Consider the following 17,688-nt stretch of genomic DNA (forward strand, 5'->3'; position numbering starts at 1 on the left):
TCAGGTCGGCTTAACTACATCACTCAGGGCTATGAAAAATGTCATGCCCTGTGGGATGTAATTATGCTGACGTAAGCCCCAGCACAGACACCGCTAGGATGATGGAAGAATTTTTCTGTTAACCTAGCTACTACCTCTCAGAGATGTGGATTTACTATATTGACAGAATAACCCCTCCTATTGCTGTAATAAGTGTCTACACTACAGCTGTGCCGCTGTAGCATTTCGAATGTAGACATACCCTGTATGTGGCATAGTGATCAAGTTTATTTACTTTGACAGCTACAGAGCAACAAACATGATCTTCAAATGTGAACTACAACACTCTATAATGGACACATTTACCTACTTTGAAATGACTGAGAAGATCCCATATCTAGCAATATAAATACAGCGAGAGCAGCAGTTATTGCTGCTATTGAGCAAGGCACAGTCATAATTGTTTTACCTCATGCCAGTTGTCAAGTTTGTTGTCAGAGAGATCCAGCTCAGACACATGAGCACAGAAGGCAGCAATTTCATTCTCCTCTCCCGCGCAGGTTATTCCACAGCTGTTCAACACCAACACACTTGGAAGGTTGAGGCGATCTGAAATGGGGGAGGAACAAGATGCTGTCCAGTCAGCCTCATATTTTCCCAGCTATAGAAGATCATCCCTTAGTCTCATCAAAGAACACAAACAAGTAAGAAATCGAGCAAAAGGAAAGGATTAATCAATAATTTAGTAGTTATATAATGATTTACATTTGCCAAGCAAGTCAGGTTAAAGTCATACATTTTAAAACGGATAAGTGTATTACCAATTCCATTTTAGATGGCTAAAATGGGGAAAAATTATAAGAATGTGAAGTAATTTCACGATTTATGCTGTTTGCATTCTCTCTCACCTATCTCAACGAAAACACATGGGTCAGTTCCATCTTAGTTTACAGTCAGTTTCTAATCAATTGTACTTTTAGCACAAGGCTGCAAAATTTCAGTGGCAAATATGGCAAAAGAATGTTCGTTTAAAAAACTGCCTCCACTGTTTTACAAAACAAATCAAGTGCTTGTATTGATCTTAGGTTTTATAAAAGCTTGGTTGACGTATACCATTACACAACTGAACCTAGGCTTAAATTTGACCTGAGAGAGTCCCTTTGCTTAATAGAACTTCACTGTGATGCAGCTATTATGCTTATTTTATCAACAGGGCAACAGACACAAAAAAAGTTAATAGCCTCATTTTCTTAGGTGATGAGTACCCAAACATCCCATTGCAGTTAATTGTAATTGTAGGTTCCTAGCACTTCAGGAAACTTAGGCCATGAGTGACTTGCCCTAAGACACAAAGGTCAGAAGCAGAGCCAGGAACAGAAACTGACTTCCAGTTCTGTGTTGTGACTACTACATTATGCTGCCTCTCATTGTGGAATTTCCACTGCCGAGAATTCTCTCCAAAAATGTTTGGTTTATAATAAGAAGCAATTTCAACAGGGAAAGTCAGCATGTGGATAAATCGTACCATATTATACACGTGTCAAGCACAATATAATTTTTTTCTTACCCACTCTGGTAAAGCACTTTGAGATCTTCTGATCATACGCACAACATAAGAGATTGTCTTCATTGAACTCTCTTTCCCCTAATCCCTTTTCCCTCCTGTATTTTAAAGTTACTGGACAAGAGAAGAACTGTAAGAGTAGGGGATTATTGGAGGTCAATTTGAGATTTGAAGTTACCTAGCTCATAGATGGTAAATTATATTAAACTACACAGCTGTAATTATTGTATTATTTGTAATTTATTTTTAAGTTATGTCAGGGATGCCTAGACCATATGGATAGGGACCCTCTTGTTAGTTTCTGTAGCAATCTATATAAATAAGAGAGCACACTGAAAATTTTGTTAAGGTGATTCACTACTGAGATTAACTTTGAGTGACATATGGTACATTTTGTCCTTGACTGAATTTTCTGACTTTTGCTCTCTGCTGTCAAACCCAGTTATCGTCATTTTCACCTAGTGAATTTCCTCGTTTTTTCCTCCTTTGGGGCTGCTTATGATACAAACCAACCTAATGGGAATTTAAACTACAGTCACAACTAGAGATGGGCAAGAGCTTAACAAATGAACGGTGGCTCTGGTTTGCTAAATCCCAAACCATAAATTGTCTGAATAAAAAGTGAACCAAATCCAAATACCTCAGAGTGTGGGGAAAGATTAGATAAAAGGTTGCAAAGTCGATCCAGTTCCAGCTAAAACCTTTGGAAATAGGGATTTTTATTTTATAGATCCTAGGAAGTTCAGGTGTGTGTGTTCGTAATAGTATGCCTATACCAGAGGACATGCATCTCTGGATCGGCCACAAGGCAGTAAGGATATTGGGTAAGGAGAAAGGGGCATTTCTTTAGGGTGTTTGTGCAACATGTCTTAGTAGCCCTAGTGTCTGCATCCAACAGGCATCCCAAAGTAAATAGGAAACCGACCTAACATAGCATAAAAGACTGAAGTCATTGCGATTCTGCTGAACCAAGGACCCAAACCTGTGATGTGCTAAACTCCCTCAACAGCTATAGACTTCAAATCAGAGCTGAAGGCACTCTGCATGTTACTGGACTGGGCCCAGAAAATACAGAACAGCTGTGCTGGGTGGAATCCAGAGCAATTTTAAATGTTTAAGACACCTGTGCCAAATACACATTGCTGCAGCCACTGAAAAATTGCTGAAATGGGGACAAGCTGGGCAGAGTTTACGTCCCTGGATCTCAGTGCTGTATAGGGCTTTACTTTATTGGCAGGAGAACCTTGGGCCAGGATTCTTTCAAACTGACAGTAGAGTAGGGTGGGGAGAGTCAAACTAATTTTTCAGCAACTATCCCCTTGCCAGGAATTAAGAGCTCTGAGCAACTAAAATGAGCAGAAGTTCACATTTCACAGATGAGGAAATGGAGGTAAAAGTAATAGTCCCAAAGTCAGAGAGTACGCGGAGGAGGACTGGGGACTACAAAGCAAGAGTTCTTGGCTCCCAGTTTCATGCCTAGAAACCTGCCCCAGCACCTTTGATCCAAACCTGTAAGCCTGTTCAATTTCAAGTGGCTGCTGTGGACAATGCCAGGCTAGCAGCGTGCGTCTATATGGTGCCCTGATCCTAACTGGGGACTATGGGCCCTACTGTAGTATACATATTAAACAGTGATACAAGCCATACAGCAACACAAGTGTGATTATTTGGTTTTGTAATTCAGTAGGATTCTTCCTCCTGGATGAGTGGAAAGCTTGGTTCTCAACCAGGAGTCTGGGGCACCCTGGGGGGCCGTAAGCAGGTTTCAGTGGGTCTGCCAAGCATGGCCAGCGTTAGACTCACTAGAGCTCAGGGCAGAAAGCTAAAGCCCTGCCACACGGGACTTCAGCCTGGGGCACTGAGCCCCATCACTCGGCGCTGAAGACAAAGGAACTTAGCTTTGCGGCGCCCCCTTTGGTGTGGGGCCCCGGGCAATTGCCCTGCTTGATTCCCCCTAATGCTGGCCCTAGCTTTTATATACAGAAAAACAGTTGTCATGGTACAGCTGGGCCAGGGAGCTTTTATAGCATGTGGCGGGGGGGGGGGGGCGCAGAAAGGAAAAGGTTGAGAACCCCGAGCTATGGGATGAAATGATCCTGCCCTCAAGCCCTTGTATGCACAGCTCCAGTAGGAACCCTACCTTTCATAGGTGATCCTTGTGGCGTTGCTGGGACATGCACCCCCATTCCAGGACCTCGACGATATGGGAAGTTCTCGGGGCTGTATTTCTCACAAAGAACTTGCATGAAACTCCTTCCGCTGGGCTGATCCATGTTCCCTTCTTGGAATTCTACAGTTAATGCAGAAAACATCAGACAATATACACAATCCACTGCTAATCAGCTCATCTCCAGAAGGCAGCAGTGAATCTTATGCTACACTTCCTTAAGTAACGGACAATTTTTTAAAAAGCTAAGGACAGCTTGGCAGTAAACAGAGTATACCACCATATATTTTACTCTTCCACCCACAAGCACCCTGAAATACTACCAGGTACTTCCTCAAGACAGTGACCCACAGCAGAAATGGGCTGCTTACTGATCTTATCAGTAACTGTGAATGCTTCCTAGACTCCCTGGACCAACGGGTTTGAATCCTGACAAAGTCAACTCAGCCCTTCATCACCTCGAAGGGGATAACACTGAGTTCCATGAAGTTTACTGTGCAGGGATGTTTTAAACAAGACCATAAAAATTAAAATCCTGCCTGCTCTGCATGGACATTTACCATCCCATGGAACTTAATTTAAAGATTCATCTCAGAGTCGTTGGCTAAAATCCCCAACCCCAAAGTTATGCAGCATGCTGTCTGACATGCTCCACCCCAGAAGTGGCTGCATTTCAGTGATGCCATGTGCATATAGTTCGTAAAAATCATTGGGATGTGTCAGAATGAATGGCGCTATGTAAATATTATAATCATTAGTCCACATAAGATAGTTATTACACACCCAGAGAAACAACACATTGCTATTATTTAAGCACACAAGACACAGTAGTTAGAATTCCAGAGGGATTAATACAACTATACCCTCGACAAACCTATAAAATCCTAAATTACAACTGAGCTGCCATTGTCATCATAACAATATCTTGCACCTACATAGCTCATTTCCCCACAGGATTGCAGAGTACTTTACAAACATTAATGAATCCTCATGATGCTCTTGTAAGGCAGGTAAGTGTTATCTCCATTTTGCAGATGGGGAAGCTAAGGCAGAGAGGTGTGTGACTTGCTCACAGTCACAGGACTCTGGCATAGCTTAGATCAGAACTGCAGGGTACAGGTTCTAACTCAAACTATTTATCTTAGGTTTGTCTAGGGAGCCCATCATCATAGACAACAGTGCCTCATTCACAGCAAGTTTTAGGGTGAAAAAGATCAGCCCTTTTCAGCTGACCATTTCCAAAGGTGTTAAACTGGGACTGCTACCCAGGCATGGAGAAAGGATGGAAAGATACAGGCTTTTGATGAGGATGTTAAGACTGTGCCATGAATCAATAGCACAAACACATGAAGAAATTGCTTGGCCAGCCATAAAAAAAAAATCTTGCCAGTTCAATTTTGCAGGTCCCTAATGTATTTCGAAGATGCATCTCACTTGGGTACTTTTGCACCACATGAAGCGAGGTAACATGGAAATTACAAAGCAGAGGCTCTTTTATATGCCAAATCAAAGGGCTTTGTGTATTGTGGTTTGCTGACCTTTACAAAATAGTATCAAATGTCGGCTGGCAGTTACTCAGTGCCTAGATACTATGGTGACTGCCATTCTACATGTGCCCCAGAAAGAAGTTAGCTCATCTGTCCTAATTTCCTACCCAGAGGTAGGAACATTTCATAATATTTATGATAAAAAGAAATAGTGTTTCATCAAGTCAAGCGAACTGCACAGCACAAGGGCTTAATACAGCCCCTGCATCCTAAAATGTAGCCTGCAAGGTATCTGGGTTGAGGAGAAATCCAGAAAGACTAGTGATTTTAACAGCCCAGGGCACAAGTCTACAGTGACTTAGCGCTTTGAAGATGTTGAACAATACAGAAGTGCTAAGGATTATTTTCCTCTCTAAAGTCTCTGAGGACATCCTGTTTGTTTCAGGACTTTGTCTTTTTAAAAGAAACACTGCCATCCCATCCTTTCAAAGAGTCTGCAAATGCTTCGCATAACGGCATGCAGGGTGAGGAAAAAGCTGAGCAACTGCAAGTTTTCACTGCGGCTAAACTTAACCAAAAAACAATTAGCCAGCTGTTTCAATTGCTGAAGAAGGCAAATCAAACCAAGAATATGGCACTGCCTAAAGTCAACTTGATACATCAAGTCAAGACACTGTGATCTAGCATTTAGAGCACTGGAACAGAACTCAGGAGATCTGGGTTCTATTCCTGGCTCTGCCTCTGGAAGAACTTGGGCAAGTCACTTCACCTTCCTGTGCCTCAGTTTCCCTAATTGTAAAAAAAAAATGGAGAAATGATAATGAGCTCCTTTGTAAAGCATTTTCAGATCTATTAATGAAAAACAATAAGGACTAGGTGTTATTATTATGTTTGCAGGACCAGGGCTATAAAGTTCCCCCGGAAAAAAAAAAAAAAAAAAAATCCTATCGTACAAAAGCTGCCTAAAATTATGCTCCTAAATTCCATGAAATGCAGTCGAACAAGCAAAATGAGGTCAAAATTGGGCCACTGGTGTCTGAGTTTTCCAAGGAAGGTATAAATAATGAAATATTTTCTATTACCAACAGAAAGGTCAACTCAAGCTTGTACATTTCTCTTCATCAATCTGACGGCTCCAAGAATCTGCCTTCCCTCTACCTAACCAGAAGACTGTGTTCATGTCCCCTCCCTGCTGCAATTAACTCTTCCTTAGATCCACTATAGGTGGAAATGGATGGCAGATTATGAAAGGAAGAGGAAAACATCTGCTGCATAGATTTCCCTCTGCTGTTAATGATCTGCTTGGAGACCGTGACTTTGCTTTTTCTTGGATGATTTATCTCTGGTCACAAGCTGTTGAAGTACCTCTATCACAAAGGAATTAAATATCATAAGCAGTGAGATGACCTAAACCTACCACCAATATTCTATAAAAGATAAGTTATGCTTGGTAGGTAGGGATTCAGAAGCAGTGTGCTACACAGAATCATAGAACTGAAAGGGACCTCCAGAGGTCATCTAGTCCAATCCCCTGCACTCAAGGCAGGACTAAGTATTATCTAGACTATCCCTGACAGGCGTTTGTCCAATGTGCTCTTAAAAATCCCCAGTGATAAGAGATTCCACCACTTCCCTAGGCAATTTATTCCAGTGCTTAACCACTCTGACAGCCCTTGCTGCAATTTAAGCCCATCGCTTCTTGTCCTATCCTCAGAAGTTAAGAAGAATTGTTCTCCCTCCTCCTTGTAACAAACTTTTATGTACTTGAAAACTTATGTTCCCTCTCAAGTTTTCTCTTCTCCAGACTAAACAAACCCAATTTTTTCAATCTTCCCTCATTTGTCATGTTTTCTAGACCTTTCATAATTTTTGTTGCTCTTCTCTGGGCTTTCTCCAATTTGTGCACATCTTTCCTGAAATGTGGCGCCCAGAACTGGACACAATACTCCAGCTGTGGCCTAATCAGCGTGGAGTAGAGCGGAAGAGTTACTTCTCGTGTCTTGCTTACAATACTCCTGCTAATACATCCCAGAATGATCTTTGCTTTTTTTGCAACAGCGTTACGCTGTTGACTCACATGTAGCTTGTGATCCACTATGACTCCCAGATTCCTTTCCACAGTACTCCTTCCTAGGCAGTCATTTCCCATTTGTATGTGTGCAACTGATTGTTTGTTCCTAAGTGGAGTACTTTGCATTTGTCCTTATTGAATTTCATCCTATTTACTTCAGACCATTTCTCCAGTTTGTCCAGATCATTTTGAATTTTAATCCTATCCTCCAAAGCACTTGCAACCCTTCCCAGCTTGGTATCGTCCGCAAACTTTATAAGTGTACTCTCTATGTCATTATCTAAATCATTGATGAAGATATTGAACAGAACCGGACCCAGAACCGAACCCTGAGGGACCCCACTCGTTATGCCCTTCCAGCATATTGTCAGCATAACTGATAATACTCTCTGGGAATGATTTTCCAACATAGTACAACACAACACAACATATAATGGGAATGAAAGTATCTTCTGCTGAAATTCCATGTGTGTGGACATCAAAGCCGCCATGGCATTTTTTTAAGAGTTTGCCATTTTGTCCTAAGCCCCTTTTTCTTTTAAGTACTCTATCGTCACATGGGGCTGATCACCCATTTGGCGCACACTCCTTCCCCTGAGGCAGCTTCATTTGAGTGATGCAATGTGTAGCGTTTGTGAATGGCAACACTCAAGGAAGGGTCCCTCTCTCATAAAACATACATTTCATGTTGAAATGCACAATATGCTGAAGGGATGATACTTGCTAACGATCAAGGCTTTGGGCTGAAATGCCCTGATCTTAACATACAGTTGTAGCTCAGTCACACAGAAAAGACAGATATTTGCTTCCAAACATGCACTCAGACCTTCTGTGTTGGAACTTTTAAAATTTTAAAGTTTTTAAACAAAAGAAACTCACTCACCCATAAAGCGCTCTCTCCTTTACTTGGCTTTTTAGTCAACTCCACCGCTGTTCGTGCACTGAGCTAACATCGGTTGGTAAATTCCACATGAGAAAGACACCTCAATACAAACACTGGAAAAGAAAATGTCAGAAATAATTTTAAAAATATTTCATATTGAATTTTTAGCTTAGCAAACCAATTTTGTCTCCAGAGGACAGCAAGCTTAGGGTCTGAGTAACTTTCCCAATTCCCTTCCTGAACAGTTAACACTAGTCATAATTATTCTTGATGCATTTTGCTTTTCCAAAGCTGCATCACTGTTCTACCATGCAAGTATGCATCAATATGGCAAAATATTCAGGGTTAATAATAAAGGGTTAACAGAAAATGCAAGAACGGCATATGGTATTTCAAAGCATGTCTCACACATACAATGGCACAATATGATAATTTGCACTGTGAGCATTTTTACACAGCTGATTAAAGGGGTGTCAACTAGTTTAAAAAAAATTCTTAATTTTGGATCTAAGTGTTAATGTGGAAATAACTACAAAACCTACTCTGGAAAGGTACCCATGATATTTTAAAAATGTCAATGAAAAGTGTTTTTCTGGATTTAAACCTTTCTCTAAAGTGTTGTGAATTCAACCAACTATATGCTAAGTGTAAGAGAACCAGAAAGTGAAACCGACTAGTAACCAGACTGAAACTGACTCATCCCAGCCAATGAAATATAAAAGAGACAAACCAAGGGAAGCAAAATGTATATCAGAATTTTATGCTTTCATTTCCAGCGATCTAAGGCACACAGAGGTCAACTTTAATGAAGTTCCAATAGCAGCAAGACTCCACCAGAGCAGAGCCAAACCAGTCTTTCACCTAAACAATAATGCATTTTGACATGCACAGGGACATAAAAAATACTGTTTTTTAAAGGGATGAATGCAACAGAACATGCTCTTTGCTTAATGAAGTTAGGATGTGCATCTCCCATGAAATACTGGCGAAAGTTATTTTTCAAGACCTTTAAAATATTGCATAAACAATAACTCCTACTCACTGTTACGAGGGTTTTCGCAGGAGTTGCTAAGACACATCTGAACACTGAACCATCTATCTGAAATGGTTAATACTACTGGGAGAAAGAAAAGAACCATGTGACAGATGCTAATCATAACACTTAACATGCTTCTGGAAGGGACTCAGACACTATGGTGAGGGACTAGGAACAAGAACCTGAGTAGAATAATGCTTCCGTGGTTAACAGAAAACCATAAACCCTCATGCCGTACCAACTGGACAAGATATTCCTCACTTCCTGTCCTAGACTGTTGTATAGTGTTGCTCTGTGCTGTGAAACAGATGCCTAGTTCCACCCTAGATGTGCTTGCATTTCAGTGTGGGGAAAAGGGTACTGAAAGGTTTCTTTAGTTAAATGTTATAAAGTATATTGAAATCTTTGGAGGGAGGGAGTAACAAGCAAGTTGTTCAAACCTAGAGAACAAAAACACGATAATAGCAGCCAACATGGATTTGTCAAGAACAAATCGTGTCAAGCCAATGTAATTTCCTCTTTTGCCTGTGTAACCAGCCTAGCGGATAGGGGGAAAGCAGTAGAGGGGATATATATATATATATATGGACTTCAGTAAGGCTCTTGGTGCAGTCCCACATGAAATTCTTAGAAGTAACCTAGGGAAATATGGTCTAGATGAAATTAGTATAAGGTGGGTGATAAATGGTTGAAAGACCAAGTAGCTATCACAGTTCACTATAAAACTGGCAAGTTATATCAAGTGGGGCCCTTCAGAGATCTGTCCTGTCTGGCACTATTTAATTCTTTCATTAGCAATTTGGATGAAGGAGTGGAGAGTATGTTTATAAAGCTTGCAGATGACACCAAGGTGGGAGGATTTGCAAGCACTTTCTAAGACAAAATTAAAATTCAAATTTATTTTGATAAACTGGAGAATTGGTCTGAAATCAATAAGATGATATTCAGTAATGACAAATGCAAAGTACTACACTTCAGATGGAAAACTCAAATGCACAAAGATAAAATATCGTAGGAAATAACAGCAGTATGACAGAAGATCCAGCGGTTATATTGGATCACAAATTGAATGAGAGTCTACAGTGTGATGCTGTTGTGGGGGGAAAAGGCAAATGTCATTCTGAGATGTATTAACAAGAGTATCATAATTAAGACACAGCAGGTAACTGTTCCACTCTAATCAGTGCTGGTGAGGCCCCAGTTGGAGTACCATGTCCAGTTTGGTGCTTTAAGGAAGATGTGGACAAATTGGAGAGTGTGCAGAAGAGCACAACAAAAGTGATAAGAGGTTTAGAAACATGAGCTATGAGGAAAAGTTGAAAGAAATGGGCATGTGTAGTTTAACTGAAAGCTGAGTTTTCAAATACATAAAAGGTTGTTATAAAGAGAATGGTGATCACTTTTTCCTCTGTGTCCACCGAGGGTAGAACAAGTAGTCACCTTAGTTTGCAGCAAAGGAGATGTAGGTTGGATATTAAGATAAACTATTGTTATACTTAAAAAGCTTGTTGCTGAAAGAGGTTACCAAGGGAAGTGGTGGAATTCACACCCTTTTGGGGGTTTTATGAACTAGTTAGACAAACACCTGTCAGGGATGGCCCAGATATACTTAATCCTGCCTCAGTGAAGGGGGTGCAGGAAAGGGACTAGATAACCTTTCGAGGTTCCTTCCTGTCCTACATTTCTGATTCTAAGGTGGGAGAAGTGCAGATGATTACAGCACATATTAGGTACAGCCAAAACCAGTAAAAAGTTAGTACATAGCGGAGTTTAACTGAACCTTATACCTTTTTTTTAAAAAATCACACGCATCACTTTTTCTCCTCCATGATGTAGTGAAAATAAGCCAATATCTAGGACACTCATGCACTTGACTAGTGATGCTCAGCCTCCGAGGGGGGGGGGGAGGGGAATCAAAGATGCATCTAAATGAAACTGGCTTATATCTGAACTCTCCAGGTGCAACCGGGCATTAAAGGCTAGTTCCACAGACGGTCCGAAGAAAAGCCTTCCCTTTGTTTCTCTCACCAATCACCCAGGCCCCTCGGGCCCGGCCTTCACCAGAGTCAGGAATCGCCCGAAGAGCTGAGGGATCCAGAGTCACTCCGCATTCCCCCTACCCCCCCCCCCCCCCCATCAGGGCCACCGCACCCAGGGTGCAGCAAGCACTCAGCCCGCCTGAGGACCGGGGGGCAGCGACCCCTCTCCCCCAGGGTTGTGCAGCCAGTGACCTTCCCCCCACCTCTCAGGAGCCCAGGGGACACCCGGGGCGCAGTGCCCTGGGCCAGGGCAGAGCAGCCCCCGCCCGCTGCGAGGAGGCCCTGGACGGCTCGGCCACTCAGAGCCCCAGCGCCATGGGCGCCCGGCGGGACCCTGAGAGGCCCCCCCATTCCTGCCCCCCCCCCCGCCCCGGGGGGTGGGGGTTGGGACGCGCAGGCCCCGGCTTCCCGCCCTCGCCCCCGGCTCTCACCCGGCCCCGCTCTTCCCCCGCCCTGACGCCGCGTCCTGCACTGAGGCCTGACCCGGAAACAGCTTCTCGGCAACCAAACATCACGTGAGCGCCAGCTGCGCGGGTCACGTGAGCAAGGTGTGGGTGGGGAAGGGGGATAACAGGGCGGTTACCATGGAGACGGTGAGGCTTCGGGGCCTAGCTGGAGCCAGTCAGCCTAGTCCGGCATGCATTGCGCTCCCCGGGCCTGGAGGTCCCGCAGCCCAGACTCCCCCCCTGGCCAGTGAATGGGGCAGCATCACAGGGCTGCAGTGACTTCACACCTCATGACATCACAGTCACACGGGGTGACGTCATAGAATGACAGGGAGGGAGACCCCAAGATGCTGTGTTGCATCATCTCTGCCCAACAAGCTGAGCGCTGCAAAAAAGCAGCAAGAGATACCCTTGGCACAGGTAGGTGAGTGCTGCTTATTATTCATTATTGCTAGTGTTATTGCTGATGATGATATTTGGAGGAGGGGTGCTGAGAGAAGAGTCCTTTATGTTTGAAATGCAATGTTGGCAACCTTAATCCTCACACTGACATCACTGTCTTCATGCTGCACCATGGTGACAACAGGCAGGGGGCATCCCATCAGCATGGCATAATGCAGGGACATCCCATCCCGCACTCACGTTGCCTTGTCGGGCCGTGACGTGATAGCATGAGGCTGTGGCTTTGCATCATCATACTCCTTCTTTGGAAAATTATTTGAAAAAGCTCTGTGGACATGCTGCAGACAGGGCCAAAACAGAGCCTGGGATCTGAACCCCCTTAGCTAAGGGAAGCTTAGCTCCAGACCCAAATTGTGCAACTCACACCCATCTATAACCAATACAGATATGTCTTGCTGTAAATACAACCATACAATACAGTGCTGCTGTTGCCCCAGGAAACGGAAAAAAGTATTCTATGGAGAAAAAGTTACTGCTATCTCATCTATATTGTATTCCAAATTTAGAAAAAAAAATACAAATGAGGGATGATATAAAAGGGCAAAAAAGAGTGACAGGGTGGATTTTTGTTCCACAGATCTGAAACCTAATCCACAGGCAGTTTGGATAAAGGTCCTATTTTAAATACCGCACTGCCTTTCCACCCCACTTTTCACCTAATACTTACGGAGGCTTGCAGGAAAGCCCAGCCATCATTTACAAGTTTGTCTGTTTCTGCTGCTTAATCCCTCGGTCATGGCTCCTCTCTGCATGTGACTGGCCATGATGTCACAAGGGAGTATGATAAGACACATGGAGGATAAAGCAGCAGCACTGGATAAACTTGCCTGGCAACAAATCTTCCTGATTTCCCACAAACATCCTCAGTGATACTAGACGATAAGAAAAAGAAACTGTCTAAAATGAGGGATTTCACCTCTGCTACAAGTCATCATTGGAGGAAATTTGTCAGTAGGGTTACATCAAGGATGGTGAAATTAAATGGGTTAAAATCTTTCCATGAGGCATTAGCAGCTCTGTACCTCTCCAGCATCACCAGCAGAATACTACGTTTACAAATAGGCACCTATCCACAGCCCATCAAGACAACTGAACACAATAGTATCATTATGGATGCTATCTAGATGGATGGAAGGAAGGCCAGTCGAGCGTGTACAGCGCTAACCTGGGCTGTGAGAAACCCACATCTCTACCACAGACTTCCTGTGTGACTTTGAGGAAGTCATTTAGTTTCTCTGTGCCTGTTTCTCTATTAGTAAAATGAGGATAATACCACTTCCCTTCTTTGCAGGGTTATTGTGAGGGCAAATACATTAAAGACGTGCGGCACTCAGATATTGCAGTGATGGGGGCCAGCTAATTATATCAGATCTATTGTGAGCTCTTTGGGATAGTAGCTTTGTCATCCTACCTAACTAAAGCACATACCATGCTGTTGGTATAATACAAGTAATAAACAACTTATTGAGCTGAGGGCAAAACTCTTGGGACAGAGCAATATCAGCAGTTGCCTCCACAGTGAAACTCCACACCAGAGATCACAACGAGCCCAAGCCTGAGCATTTTCAGAGCACTCTGCTGTAACAGTAGTTGTCAACATAGCATCTAGGTACCAGTTACAGGGTTAAGAGCTGCATTAAGTTAGTTCAGAACTGGTCCTGCCTACTGCCACTCTTTGGTTCAGCCTCTTTCTCTGATTCCCCACCTCTGCTGGTTGCTGGGCCTTCATTCATACAGGAAGGCTTTTAAACTAGAATATTGGGTTTGCAACTGTAATAAAAAAAGGCTGGTAAGAAATATATCGATTTCCTGGTCCCGGTCACCTGTCCTCATTCAGGGTTACAAAAGGTTCCTACCCTGTCAGTGTCTGGTCAGTTACCACAGTTGCTGTCACAGTATGGGCCTGTGCTTTCACATGTTGTATCCCCAGTGTCACCCTGAAGTTTAGGTGTGTGTCATACCCATGAAGTCAGAGCCGTGGATTTGTTACCATGGCAATATGCAGTGTTAGAAGCCACGCTATCAACACTCCAAAATATACACACAGCTTTCACAGGGCTGGTTTTCTCTTTAACAGAGAAGAAACACTTATCTACATTCCTCTGAATGGAATATTTGCTTCCTTTTATACATTCCTGAGAGTGCTTTGTCTCTGTTTTCTTTGCTTCCCGCCTCCTCATCTGTTTTCATAAGAGAAAGAACCCAGATGCATTCAGAATATGCAGTCTTCTTCTAACAACCCTCATGTTTTTGCACAAGGTACCTAAGCTATTCAGTCACTAGTACACAAAGAGTAAGAATGTACCTTAGCTCATAACTTGTGCCATCAGATGGCATTTTGATACCAAATTCATTTTAATTGCTGCGTTCTAGAGTTACAGATTCAACTGGACATAATAGATTTCCTTGTTGACCTCTACTGGGTCAATACTGTGAGTGTGAGATTATGACCAGTGCACTCCCATGGCTAAATACAAGTCTGCTTTAATGGGGACTACATAACTCAGAGAATTGGTAATGGGATATAGTCTTTCACCTGTGGCTGCCAGTCTGAATTTAGCCTAACCTGGTTGTGATTGAAAGTGCTTATCTGTTGGCTGTCTCATGGTCCACGTGAAAAGAGTTTGGTGGGTTCCAATCCAGTACGTAGTAGACAGGTATCCACATCACAAAACCACACCCGCCACTAAGTGCACCCCTTCGCTGACAGTCTCAGCAGAGAGCTCAAGGACCAAATAGGTTATGGGAACTAAATTCACCTCTTCACATTTCCTCTAATGGTTGAGGACCCTGTTGGTGGGAAAATGTGGGGGAAAGTTGTACTGCTACTTACCTGTAATGTAGCTATTTTGTGAATGGACAGTAGGCTTCACTCAATAGGGCATTAGTCCTGCACTATTCATGAATAATAAATCATGCTGGGTGAAAGATGAGTTTAATCCTTATTTCATTATTCTGACACATTTTAAAGAGGAACTAGTACCCTGGATGCAAACATCCCCAAACCCAGAGAAAGTTTGGCTCAAGATTCATATCCCATGGCTTATGCCCAACTCTACTGTACCATATTTAATTTCACGTAATAAGAATGGTTGGGACATATGGGAATGAGGCACCCAAGCCCCATTGATTTTCAGTAGTATTTGGGTGCCCTATCCACATTCCTAGCTAATAAAAATAATAGTTAACACCTTTAAATCTATGGATCCAAACACATTTCAGAAAAGTTGGTTGGTCTCATTATCCCAAATTTACAGATGGAGAAACTGAGGCATGGAGAGGTGAGGTGAGTTGCTCAAGGTCACACAGGGAGTCAGTGGCAGAGCCAGTACGAGTTTAATATCTGCTGGATGCTGCTGCCTCCAAATCATCATCTAAATATTGAAATGATTCATTAGTTTTATTTTTTCATGTTTGGCAAAAATTTAAACATCTGTGGCTTTTTACTTCTTTTTTTTTTAGCTTTTACATCCATTTGCTTATTGGTTTGACAACCACATCTTCCTTCACCCTTGGGGATTATTCTTCAGATCCTCAGAGAGACTTCAGTTTTCTCACACATCTCTCTTCCTTTCACTTAATTTAAACATTTTTGGCCAATTTCATGATTTTAATAATGAGAAATAAATTTGGAGTTTTAATAAGCGTTGAGAGGAGAACTTTCATTTCGGCTGGGGATTAAGAAGGGAGCTAAAGGTGAAAATCCCGTTAGACATACCATCCGAATTTGAGCTCTAGAGCAGCAGCAGGGCCCGATCCTGAGAGATACTAAGGCCCTCCACTTCCATTAACATCAGTATGGGTATGTCTGTTCTGCATCTGAGCGTGAATCTCCCAGCACAAAGCCGCTGACTTGTGGTAGTGGGGCTTGTGCTGGCACGCTAAAAATAGCAGTACAGATGATAAAGCTCAGGCTGGAGCCTGGGTTCTATAACTTTGGGGTGGGGGCGGTTCAGAGCACCGTCTACACAACTATTTTTAGCATGCGTCCAGCTAGCACCGATCTGTGGACCCAGGCTCTGGGGCTCGCTGTCAGATGCAGTGTAGACATACGTGGAGATTTTGAGGGCCCTGAGCCTTTTAAAATGTGATGCTATAATATAAATGCACAGCATTGGTAGCTCTCAGATATTTATCTAATAACTTTAAAATCCAACTTCACTTACCGCTATCCCCAACTGATCAGCTCAAAGCTGCTTCTCACTAAACCATTAATTTAAAGTCACAATTCACAATGACCTCAGATTTCACATAAGAGCTTCATGAATCATTTTGTGGGTCTTTGTAAGTTATCCAGGACTAATGCACTCTCATGCTACTTTTCAAGTAGGCATCACTAGACTATAATCATTTAAGTATAATATCACCAGCCCACAGATAACACTTGATTCACTTTTGATTTAACAAAATCAGATTGCAAAATAAAAAAACAAATCAATAAATAGTCGCACATTTCTGCTAGTTTTTGGTTGGTTTCTGAACTCACCTTGAGATGATCATGGGACGAAATGGACTTTAACCCTTTTGTTTAAGATTTTTCCTGCTGTCCTGGCTAACCATTAACAGCTAAAGGGGAGAGCTTTTCAGGTAATTCCCTGAAACGTGCAAAAGTCTTGTGCTGTCTATTTACACAGCAGATTAATTTTACTCAGCAAATATGCAGTGTAGCTGTAGCCATGTTGGTCCCAGGATATTGGAGAGACAAGGTGGGTGAGATATTTTTATTGGACCAACTTCTGTTGGAGAGAGAGACAAGCTTTCAAGCCATACAAAGTTGGTCCAATAAAAGATATTACCTCGTCCGACCTCTCACCCAGACAGGGAATAAACAGCTGAGCTTCCAGGCACACTGCAAGGTCTAACTTACCATCAGCTACCTAATATTTAAGAGTTTTATACAGTTTAAGGCCAGAAGGGATCATTAGATTCTATAATCTGACCACTTGTATATCATAGACCATTAAATTTCACCCAGATACCCTTATATTGAGCCCAAGGACATTTGTTAAATCAAAGCATTTCAGTCCTCAGGGGACTAAATTGTTGTGTGCCCCTGGCAGACAACAGGAGTGACCAAGGTGCCACCAAATGTCCAAGGACCCTGGAGAGGCAGAATATTGATTAAGTGAGTCATGCCCAGATGATCCCAGCAGGTGATCCACACCCCATACTGCAGAAGAAGGTGAAAAAATCCCAAAGTCCCTGAATAGGGCAGTGATGGTTTGAGACTCTGGCAGGGATTGCACAGGGAAGCTGATGAATGTTTGTTATATTTATGCTGTCTCTGGGTTATTTGATTTCGTCTGATCTGGTATAATTGATGGGTCTGTTAATTTATCTGTGTGTTTTTACAAGATAGACAAGGGAGCCCAGAACACTTTAGGTGGGCTGTTTTTTTTGGTACAGTTTAATAAAAATAGGAATACATAACAAACAGATCAAGGGACTGTCGGAATGTCCCAGCTCACTTCTGTTGTCAGGTTACAGCACAAAAAAAGCAGGTGTTTCTGAGATACTATTCTTAATTGTATTACCATAATGCCTCAGAGTTCCA

General features: G+C 42.6%; 1 protein-coding gene and 1 long non-coding RNA gene across 3 annotated transcripts in view; one reads left to right on the forward strand and one right to left on the reverse strand.

The window, feature by feature from the left end:
• Positions 1-11,754, reverse strand: part of LOC125625511 (tubulin-specific chaperone cofactor E-like protein) — a 98,323-nt gene extending 86,569 nt beyond the window's left edge. For both annotated transcript variants that reach the window (XM_075122259.1, XM_048827664.2), the window contains exons 1-4: positions 11,658-11,754; positions 8,152-8,264; positions 3,684-3,833; positions 449-588 (exon numbers count right to left, since the gene is read on the reverse strand). In XM_075122259.1, coding sequence (XP_074978360.1) covers positions 449-588; positions 3,684-3,833; positions 8,152-8,155 — 294 coding nt within the window. In that variant the 5' untranslated portion in view covers positions 8,156-8,264; positions 11,658-11,754. The remainder of the gene's footprint in view (positions 1-448; positions 589-3,683; positions 3,834-8,151; positions 8,265-11,657) is intronic.
• A 40-nt stretch (positions 11,755-11,794) lies between these two features.
• LOC142069804 (uncharacterized) overlaps positions 11,795-17,688 on the forward strand; it is a 40,160-nt gene continuing 34,266 nt past the window's right edge. The window contains exon 1 of the long non-coding RNA XR_012665778.1: positions 11,795-12,092. This is a non-coding gene — a long non-coding RNA (uncharacterized LOC142069804). The remainder of the gene's footprint in view (positions 12,093-17,688) is intronic.

This window comes from Caretta caretta, chromosome 22 (genome assembly GCF_965140235.1).
Source record: "Caretta caretta isolate rCarCar2 chromosome 22, rCarCar1.hap1, whole genome shotgun sequence".
Lineage (NCBI taxonomy): Eukaryota > Metazoa > Chordata > Testudines > Cheloniidae > Caretta > Caretta caretta.